Source organism: Lutjanus erythropterus, chromosome 22, assembly GCF_056507025.1.
Source record: "Lutjanus erythropterus isolate fLutEry1 chromosome 22, fLutEry1.hap2, whole genome shotgun sequence".
NCBI lineage: Eukaryota > Metazoa > Chordata > Actinopteri > Lutjaniformes > Lutjanidae > Lutjanus > Lutjanus erythropterus.
This window is the reverse complement of record NC_139338.1, coordinates 24,218,727-24,228,912: the sequence shown is the minus strand read 5'-3', so window position 1 is coordinate 24,228,912 and position 10,186 is coordinate 24,218,727. Positions and strand designations below refer to the sequence as shown.

Genomic DNA, 10,186 nt, shown 5'->3' with positions numbered 1-10,186 from the left:
AGCTTCACAAATTGTGAAAATGTGATGATTTCCTTTAGTCATATGCAGAATGATGGTGAATTTATTTCAGTTATAAACCGTTGGCTGGATAAAACAAATAATTTGAATAACCCATCTTGGACCTGTGAAATTAATTTTGCATTAATTGATCAAACAAGAGAGAAATCATAAGAATTTCTCTGACTGAACAGGTTGAAAAAAACAAAAACAAAACACCATTATCAGCCTAATACATCACAGCCAATATCTTTAATCGTGAGCGCCATGCTTTTATTTTGAAGGCACCACCGCCCGCTTCAGTCTGTTTGGTTATTTGTGATTTTACTTCTCTCTCAGCTAAACCTTCTGACGCCACTAGTGTGATAACACACGTTATCTTGATTGACAGCTGCAGATAGAGACAGGCCTGCCGGCTGCTGAGCTTATTATAACTCTGCACTGACAGAGGAGTGGGAGCCTGAGAGGAGCACTGACAATCTGAAAATATGTTCATCTGCCAGAAAGATGATAGAAACTCAAACTGCATCCTCTGACATTTACAACAAAAGCTTCTAAACCCACTTAATGTTTCCTGATGGAAGCTATTTACATTTTAGATTGAGAATTAAACACAAAGTGGTGCGGATTTTTTTTATTTTTTATTTTGTTAATGATAACATTTGACAATTATATTCTAGGTCTGTTACTGCTCTGTCTCAGTACTTTTCATACTTGTACTGCACATTCCTGCACTTATTTATTTTGTATATAAAACCAACATAGTCTAACTATGCTGTACATATAACCCTATATAAAGCCTATACTCCCTTTCCAACTCACACCTCTATGTGTTACTTATTTGTTTAAATATTGTAAGTTTTCAACCAAATTTGACCCTATTTTAACAGATTCTACAGATTCTAACAGATTCAGATTCTACAATATGCAAAATAAGCCAAATAAGTCCTTTATAAGAAGTATAATCTGTTCAAGTAAATTCATGACAAAGCAAACTGGTGAAGAACAAGTAAAAGTAAAATCTGGAGTACTATTTCAAATATTTGCCCACTCAATTCGACATTTATTTTATTTAGTATGATTTTCAAAAGAAAATCTGTTGTTTTCTGCTTGTCTCTATTATTCTGTTATTCTGTCTATTCTTTGGGCGTGTGTTTTTGTCCTTGTGTAAGCATATGTAACATTTTACAAACATCTAAAATTAAAATCATGAAATAGTGTCCCTATACGACAATCTCACAGCTACTCACGCAGAGTAGAAATTTTGTATTGCTTTTTTTTTTAACATGCAAAAGTCATTGTGAGGTAAAGTTTTAGGTAAAGATATAAGGATAATTCTACATGTAGAGGAAACAAGCAAAAGTGAATAACTTATTTGATAAATATTACTGAATAAATAAATAATACTATAAAATCACAGTAAAACAATGCATGTTTTCATAATACAAAGCATACTGAGATAAAAAGCAAAAGTAACTTTGTGAAACTGAATCTATTTTTAATATGTTGTAACTCACCACTATGACTCAAATTTTAATATTATTAGTTTGTACACACTCATTTCCCTCAGAGGCAAATTCTATACCCTAAATAAATCAATCAAATTTTATGTGGCATTAGTAAAAATAAATATTCAACAAAGTGATATATAGGCTATTTTGCACTGATATGAATACAGGTTTGATACAAGATTTATTTATTAATTTATTCATTCATTCATTCTTGCCTTTTGGTGTGCCTTGGCCACAAAACCGTCACCAGTCTCTACCGGCAGGTGGCAGCAGGACAGAACAGCGCTACAAAAATATCCTCACACGAAGAAGTGTAAAACCCGGAAATTACGTTTAGTGCAGAATCAAAACAGTTAAAAAATTTGACAGCTCGGTTCGGTACCACTAAAGGCTTATAAAATGCAATGGAAAATGTTACTGCTAATGTCAAAAATAAACGACACCATTTAACCACCGTGTTTAGACGCTGGGGCGACTTTTTATCGAACTGTCGAGGAATGATAACCCGAGGAAAAGGCTCTTTCGGCTAGTTTACCTACTAGCTGCACCCGTTCTCTTTTCTATGTAACTAGCCTGTTAGCTTCCACGGCTAACGAAAGTTGCTCCATGGTGATCTATGGGCTGAACATTACCATATATAGCCCGGCCACGGAGCTCCCTCGCCGGTGAAATGTAAACGGAGACTCGCTGAGGAGGCTGACTACTGAAGGGCAAACAAAAACAAAACTCAGCCTGAGAAAAGAAAAAAAAGAAAAGAAAACATTAGCAAGTTAGCTTCACCATGTCATCTGATCAGATTATTGCCATCGTCATGGATGACAAAATCTACGAGGTGAATAAAAAGAAGCTGATAGAGAAGAGCGACTATTTCCGTGCCCTGTACAGCTCCGGGATGAGGGAGTCCACGGAGGACTCGGTGCAGCTGCAGGGGCTCAGTGTCCCCGGCCTGGAGCTGGTCCTGGAGTTCATCAACACCTCCAAGGTCCAGGTGGTCAACGAGACTCTGGAGGACCTGATCGAGACAGCCTCGTTCTTACAGGTAGGGCTGTCACCAAACCAGAATTTTAAACTGAGATAGTACAATCCTAATTCTAAAACAAGGTGGGGCAAAATGTTTTTGTTCAAATCAGTTGCACCCTGTTTTTATTTAGCTCTCTGAGTTCTCTGAGTCCCAATTTTTTTGGCACCGGGTACTTCTTTTTAATACCCTGGAAAATAAAGGTTCATGGCATGAAAAATCGGATAATATTTTTCTTTTCTGGTCAGAGTCAGGTAATGTATCGATATATTATTTACATTGTGATATTTAGGGCATTATTGTAATATTGTGATATCGCGCAAGTGTTGTCTTTTCCTGGTCTAGCTGTTCTGTGATTTGCCCACTTAGTTATTTTATCCACAATATTGATGGTCATTTATTAAAAAAAGATCATTATGATCATTAATATTGGTGTTGGACAACTTTACATACAGGTCACCTCCATCCTGAAGCTCCTCACCTCTGAGATCCGTCTGGATAACTGCGTGGAGCTGTTCAGCCTCTCTGAAGTCTATGGGACTCACGATCTGCGTAACGCTTGCCTCAAATACATGAGCTGCTACTATCACCCCATGCTGAGGCGGCCGGAGTTCAGCAGCCTCCCCTGTGCCATCAGAGACCAAGTGAAGGAGATGCGCATGAAAGGCACCGCCACCTTGGTGGCCATCGGAGACTTTACCTGTCTGTCCCTGGACGTGCCCGATCAGGATGAACCCTGGTCCATGTTGCGGTACGGAGAGGTGGAACAGCGCTGGAAACCGCTCGCCAACAACCTGCCTCCAGATATGATCAACGTGAGAGGATACGGATCGGCCATCCTCGATAACTACCTGTTCATCGTCGGAGGATACAGGATGACGAGTCAGGAGATCTCTGCGGTGCACTGCTACAACCCCTGCAGGAACGAGTGGAACCAGGTGGCTCCGCTCAACCAGAAGAGGTAAAACACCTGAACATTTCTCTCATAGATCAAGCTGCTGCTGTCATGTTTCACCTGCTGCCCTTGAGATCTCAAATTTAATATTTTCCGAATGTTTTTCCAAGGATGTGTTTGTTAAGTAGCACAAAGAACAGCGTGTGTCCCTACCCTTTAAAACATCCTGTAAGAAAAATGAATTCCTCTTTTCAGGATGTCTAAATTTTCTTGAGTATGCCATCTCCATCTCTTTCCTCATTTCTCACTCACTGAGGAGGAGGAGTAGGTGTTAGCAGGGCCTGAGCAGCTCTCTTTCATGTAACGTGCAGCTGTTTTGCTGTTCGGTAGCCTTTTAAAGTCTTAGGGCTTACACACACGAAATGGTTGTGATGAGAAAAAGGAAAAAAAAAAATTTTTGTCATAAATCAGGAGGTATACAGGAGAATTCGACCCTGGGAGGAAACCAAGAGAGCGATGATAAATGGGAGTCTCCCGGGAAAATCGGGAGGGTTGGCAAGTATGCTGTCATGTTTTCACTCACTGCATCCTCCTCCATCAGGTCCAACTTCAAGCTGCTGGCGGTGCAGGGGAAGCTGTACGCTGTAGGAGGCCAGTGTCTGGGCACGGTGGAGTGTTACAGCCCGGAACAGGACTGGTGGACCTGCGTGTCCTCGATGCCCGACCCGCTGGCCGAGTTCTCTGCCTGTGAATGCCAGGGGATGATCTACGTCATGGGAGGGTACACTGCGAGAGGTAAGGGTAACACAATTCAAGGATCCAGGATACTAACTGCTCTCCAGTCAACCGTGTATCAGAACACAGTGTTACACACATACACAAACAAGAATGGCCCCTCTCTGTCTGTGTCTGGCATAGGGCTGGCTACCAAACCTTTATGGCAACAACCCAATTGTTTCATTACTTTACAGTATCGAAAAATGCCTCAACATTTGCTGCCAAACTTCAGTGCTTAAGTAGGAAATCTCATCAGCATCAGTGAGCCATTAAGCATGCTTATACCAAGATCTAACACTACTGGTAATTAAAGTTACATGTCGTGGAGGCGTGCAGGTAAAACTCTACATTATGCCCAGAGATGAGGGTCATTGTTTTGTTTTTCTATCAGCAGGTCTTTGAACAGCTTCCTCCTTATAAGTGAGCAATCGTACTGTGATAATTCAAGATTCCAGATGCTTGTTGTCACACTGGTTATACACTTTTCTTCAGTTTGTTAAATATCTTAAACATTTTGTTTTTTAGTTGAATAACTTCTGATTTCATTTGGCACTCCTCACTCCTGAAACCAGACTTACACCCTTGGTGCTGCTTTATGTTAGTAAGAAAGAAACAAGTTCTTTTAGTTGTTCTCTGAGTTTGTTGTGTTTATCATGTTCTCTCTGTGTTTTTTACAGATAGGAACACGAGCGTCCTCCGATACTGCCCCACCTCCGACACCTGGGCCGTGTTTCGCTCCTGTCCAGCACACATCCGCAAGCAGCAGATGCTCTCGGTGGAGGACACCATCTACCTGGTGGGCGGTTACACCCACGAGCTGGAGGCGGGCCGGCGGCAGCGGCGCCCCAGCCAAACGGAGGACGTGCTGACGGTGCAGTCCTACAACGTCACCACGGGCGAGTGGATCCAGCTGAAGGAGAACACGTCCAAGTCGGGCCTGAACCTGACGTGCACGCTGCACAACGACGGCATCTACATCATGAGCCGGGACGTGAGCCTGCCCACCAGCCTGGAGCACCGCGTCTTCCTCAAGTACAACATCTTCTCGGACGCCTGGGAGGCCTTCAGACGCTTCCCGGCGTTGGGACAGAACATGCTGCTCTGCTCGCTTTACCTCCCCAACCTGCTCTGACTGAGAGCAGCGACGGTTCAGTGAACACTAACAGATGGTGGAGCCCATGCAGCATTAATACAGTGGCCAGTGTGTGGCTTCGCTTGTTGTTGCACAGACTGGCGCTCCTGTGGCATCATGGGAACAGCGTGTGGTTGCCAGGTTGAAAACGCCTCGTGACCTCTGTGCCTCCAAAACAAAACGCACTACATTGTACATACTGCTGTGGATGCAAATACAACAGCTACAATGACAAGTATGAAAGTGATGAAACGCCGCGGCCCAAAGGTCAACAGCAGCATCAGAGCAGCCGGCCCAGTTTGTGCCTCTCATGCATTAAAGGGATAGTTCGGATTATTTAAAGCGGGGTTATATGAGGTATGTATCCACAGTCAGTGTTATACCTATAGTAGATGGTGGTCAATGCACCAGATTTGCAAACGCAGCAGGAGTGCTGGTGTAGGAAGCTAAACAATGAACTGCTGTAGGCAGGGTCAGCAGCAAAATGTATTCTAGTCAAATCAATATTAGTTAATTGCACACTATATTTATAATATTTTCACCACTTTACTTCAATATTAGAAAGCCTTCTCTGACAGGAAACCACCACTATATGAGCCAAACACCACTCTCCCCAAACCAACCAAACTCCATAGGCAAAATCAATAATTTTACTTTGCAGAACATTGGAGTTACTGATCTACTGCTGCCTTGATCATTATGTTTTTGTGTGTTATTATGTGATTTGGGTGAATCCACACTAACCTTTAAAAACACCAAAGTCACCCAATAACACAAACAAACTAACTGATTGAGGCAGCGGTAAACCAGCAACTATTGTGTTCTGTGAGGTAAAATTGCTGCTTTTGCTAATGGAGTTTGGTTGGTTTGTAGAGCGTGATATTTGGCTTATATAACAGCAGTTTCTCAACAGAAAAAACTGTCTGATGGCAAGATAAAGCAGTGAAAATACTCTAAATATAGTGTACACTTAACCTGATGGCGACCCTGTCCAAAGCAGTTCATTGTTTAGCTTCCTACACTGGTACTCCTGTTGGGGGTGTCTCAACCGCCATCTACTAGGGGTGGTAATCTCTTTGCGATGGCGATTTAGAGGGCTACAATGCGATTATAAAATGACTATCAGTGCATCAAAATTGTAATCTTTTAAGCCAGATTTTATCTGTCTGCAGCTGGTCACCAAAACTCAAGAAGTAATCCAGTTTAGAACGTAAACATCACGCATATGTTTACCTGTGTCTCATTTTATCATCCAGCTGGTTCACCCGTAAGGAACAAACAACCCGGTCTTACAAAACTGTTATAGGTGATGATAATGTCGAGAGCGGGGTTTTAAATTTCCGATTATTGACTTTGTAACATTAAAGTTACATTCCAGTCAAAGCAGTAAACATTTCTTTGAGAAATAATTGCCTGGAAAGTTTAAAAAAACACATAACACTAACTGCTGTTCTGAAGGTTTCGCAAGGATCCTAAAAACTCTTTAACAATCTGGATGAAAAAAATACTCCCCAACTGCTGCACAGCTGAAATGATCTTGTACTCATTTCCCATCTTGTGACTCTTGTTTCCTCTCCAGGTGACGGCTGCCATCTTTGTTTGCTGTCAGATTCTCAACCTGGGGATTGGGTTAAAAATCTTTTTTTTATTGTGCAGCAGACAGAATATTTTTCCATCCAAATGATCAGAAGAATCTTTTGTGATTGTGGAAATATCTTCAGAACAGCAGGAATTATTTTACAGATAATCTTGTGGTTACCACTGTTGAATTTGACGCTAACAGAGATGTGAAGCCCCCGTCTGTCTGGTCCCCATGGGACCTTATTTCAGAGAAAAATATGTACGGTAGTCGACAGCGTGAGACAAATAACTTTTGATCCCTTTTTATTCCATGAAAAAGCCTTAAATTTACATTTACTTGTAAAGGGCACATAAAATAAAACAAAGTGGGTTCAATTCAATTCTCTACAACACAGTTCAGTGTCCTTTTACTTTGATAAAATATTAGGAATCATGACTTTTTGGTGTGTAGAATTTTGGATTACATATTTCCACAGTCTTATACAAACTGTGACTTTCTTGAGTTGCAAGACGATCTTTTAAATTATCATCACAATTGTAAGTCATGACACACTTCAAACATGATAAAATTATTTGTCTCTCGCCGTTTACCACCGTTCATATTTTTGTCTGAAATAAGGCCACGTGATCGTCCCTCTCTAAACCTGAGAGGCACAAACTTTGGCTAAATAACAGCATGCTTTTAAAAATCTATGGGCCACAGTATTCTTGATGTTTACACTCCAAATATGGCATTTGGCGTAAATGTTTATCCGTAATTCACTACAAACCTTAAAAAGCATTTCTTGTCTTTAAGTACTGTACATAGCAGATAATCATGAAAATGGCTTTGGTTTTACACTGCCAGTTTTATGGGAATTAAATGTTCCCTGAGTGTTGTTGTTTGGGGTGAGAAGCGGCTCAGAGGGAGCTTAAAATGTGTCGTTTGCACAATTGCACAGTCTTATTTTCCAGAGATACACTAAGCAAAGCTTAAAGCGCAAAATTCCATGAAATGAACGACGCACATGTGCCTTCTGCAACCTCAGTTAACAGGAACTTGATACAAAAAAAAAAAAAAAAAAAAAAAAAATTAAAGCACAAAATGCAAGACTTTGTTACATTGCCAGCAACTGACCAAAACTGCTGTGTTTTATTTTATTTTTCTCTCTTAAAGCAGATTTTGTTTCCATCACGGTACTTTTCAGTTCCTTGGTTAAATATTGAGGGTGTGCAGATGTGAGAAGAAATGAGCCTCAAAGCTAAATTTACTCCTGAAACTTCTTGAAGTTTTTGGGGTAGATAAATGCAGCATTAAAATGTTTGGTTTGGTGGATTTCAGATTCTCTTTGCATTAATTATGTGTTTGACTGTTTGGAAATTTAGGTCATGATAATAAAGACGATGTTCAGGGGTCCTGTCTGCTGTCCGCTCCATATTCTGTCTCCATAGAGTCATTTATCAATTAGTTTTCAACTATTAAATTAATCACCAGCTATTTTGATAATTGATTAATAGTTTTGAATCTTTTCTTTAAGGGCAAAATGTCTGATTTCAGCCCTTAAAATGTGAATATTTTCTGGTTTATTTACTCCTCCTGAATATATTGGAGTCTTCTTGGGCTTTAGGAAACACTGATCACCTTTTTCTGACAGTTTATGGTCCAATTAATTGAGAAACTCATCAATAATGAAAATAACTTGTATCGTGTTTGTTGCAGCCCTATTCTCTGAATTTTCAGTGAGAAACTTCAATCAAACGAGAGAACAGGCCAATAATAACACACACGAGACATCTTCCCCCAATATCTTTCTTGTCACCAGAGGATTTACAATGAATCCTGACTATAGGTAACTTTGCTTCATTCCTTCCCAGAAAAGATTGACATAAATGACTCAACTGATCTGTGTGTGTGTTCCTCAGACCTCCAGGGAGCCATGCTGAGTCTGTACATAATGCTGTCCCTGTAGGATTTGAGAAAAGCTTTGGATCGACTTGCCTCCTCCTGATTTTTTTTTGTCCTGTGATTCTCTGGCAAAGACTCGGGAGGCTTCATGGAACAGTTCATCCAAGAATCAAAACTGAAGACTAAGCCGTTTCCTGATCACCTCTGCACATGAAATAAATGTTGAGAAATAAATGTTAAAGTGCTCTTGACATATCACAGCGACGGGTTGAAACGGTCATATACATAGGGTTTTATAAGCTGATCATGTGTGTTTTTCAATGCAAAATCTTGTGGTAAAGTAAACTGAACAGTCATTGCAGTTGTTACATAAATGTAGTTCAGTAAAAACTCAGTATTTCCCTTTGAACTCTAATAAATACCATCCCACATGTGACCAGAATCATCAAATATGGTCTGATATATTTCTCTCTTTTGCGTATTTTTATAGTTTCATCAGCAGGTTTTGAATATTTTCCAAAACAGATGACGTCACATAAGAAAGAGCATCCTCAGAAGACGCTGTGTCACTCTGCTGTCTGGTAAGGCAAGGCAATTTTATTTATATAGCAGCATTCATACACAAGGCAATCAAGGTGGTTTACAGAACTTGAAAATGCATTGAAATAGAAACAAAAAACCATTAATACATACAAACATACATACTTACATACAGAGAAACATACATACATACTTACTTATGTACAGACATACATACATACTTACATACATACATACATAAATACATACATACATACATACGTACAGACATACATACAGACATACATACAGACATACTTGCATACATACATACATATACACGTACATACATACATACATACATACATACATACTTACATACATGAATACATACATAAATACATACATACATACTTACATACATACAAACATACATGCATACATACATACAGACATACATACAAACAAACAGAATGACAGACATACTTACATACACACATACATGCATACATACATACATGCATACATACATACATACATACAAACAAACAGAATGACAGACATACTTACATACATACATACATACATAAATACAGACAGACATACTTACATACATACATATATACATACAAACAGAAGGACAGACATACTTACATACATATAGACAGAAATACTTACATACATACATACTTACATACATACATACTTACATACATACATACTTACATAAATTTATAAATACATACTTACATAATACTTACATGCATACATACATATATACATACTTACATACATACCTACAAAAACATACATACATACATACATACATACATACATACTTATATACATACATATTTACATACATACATAC

The 10,186-nt window shown here is 39.5% G+C and overlaps 1 protein-coding gene across 4 annotated transcripts; it reads left to right on the top strand.

Moving 5' to 3' along the window:
- Positions 1-1,845: 1,845 nt before the first annotated feature.
- On the top strand, positions 1,846-9,246 carry klhl42 (kelch-like family, member 42). Of its 4 annotated transcripts, XR_014768997.1 has the most exons (6): positions 1,846-2,547; positions 2,982-3,487; positions 4,023-4,216; positions 4,876-5,687; positions 8,632-8,740; positions 8,814-9,246. XR_014768997.1 is itself a non-coding variant. In XM_084711147.1 (4 exons), the coding sequence occupies exons 1-4, from the start codon at positions 2,290-2,292 to the stop codon at positions 5,328-5,330; spliced, it is 1,413 nt and encodes a 470-aa protein (XP_084567273.1). In that variant the 5' UTR covers positions 1,846-2,289; the 3' UTR covers positions 5,331-8,305. The 4 variants fall into 4 exon arrangements, 1 of the variants encoding a protein (XP_084567273.1); XR_014768996.1 differs by having other exon boundaries at positions 8,632-9,246; XR_014768995.1 differs by having other exon boundaries at positions 8,611-9,246.
- Positions 9,247-10,186: the final 940 nt, after the last annotated feature.

Excerpts from the sequence above, each read along its gene's own strand:
- klhl42 (XM_084711147.1), top strand. The coding sequence starts at position 2,290 with ATGTCATCTGATCAGATTATTGCCATCGTCATGGATGACAAAATCTAC. Across the intron at positions 2,548-2,981 it reads AGACAGCCTCGTTCTTACAG|GTCACCTCCATCCTGAAGCT; the intron begins GTAGGGCTGTCA and ends CTTTACATACAG. Across the intron at positions 3,488-4,022 it reads GCTCCGCTCAACCAGAAGAG|GTCCAACTTCAAGCTGCTGG; the intron begins GTAAAACACCTG and ends CTCCTCCATCAG.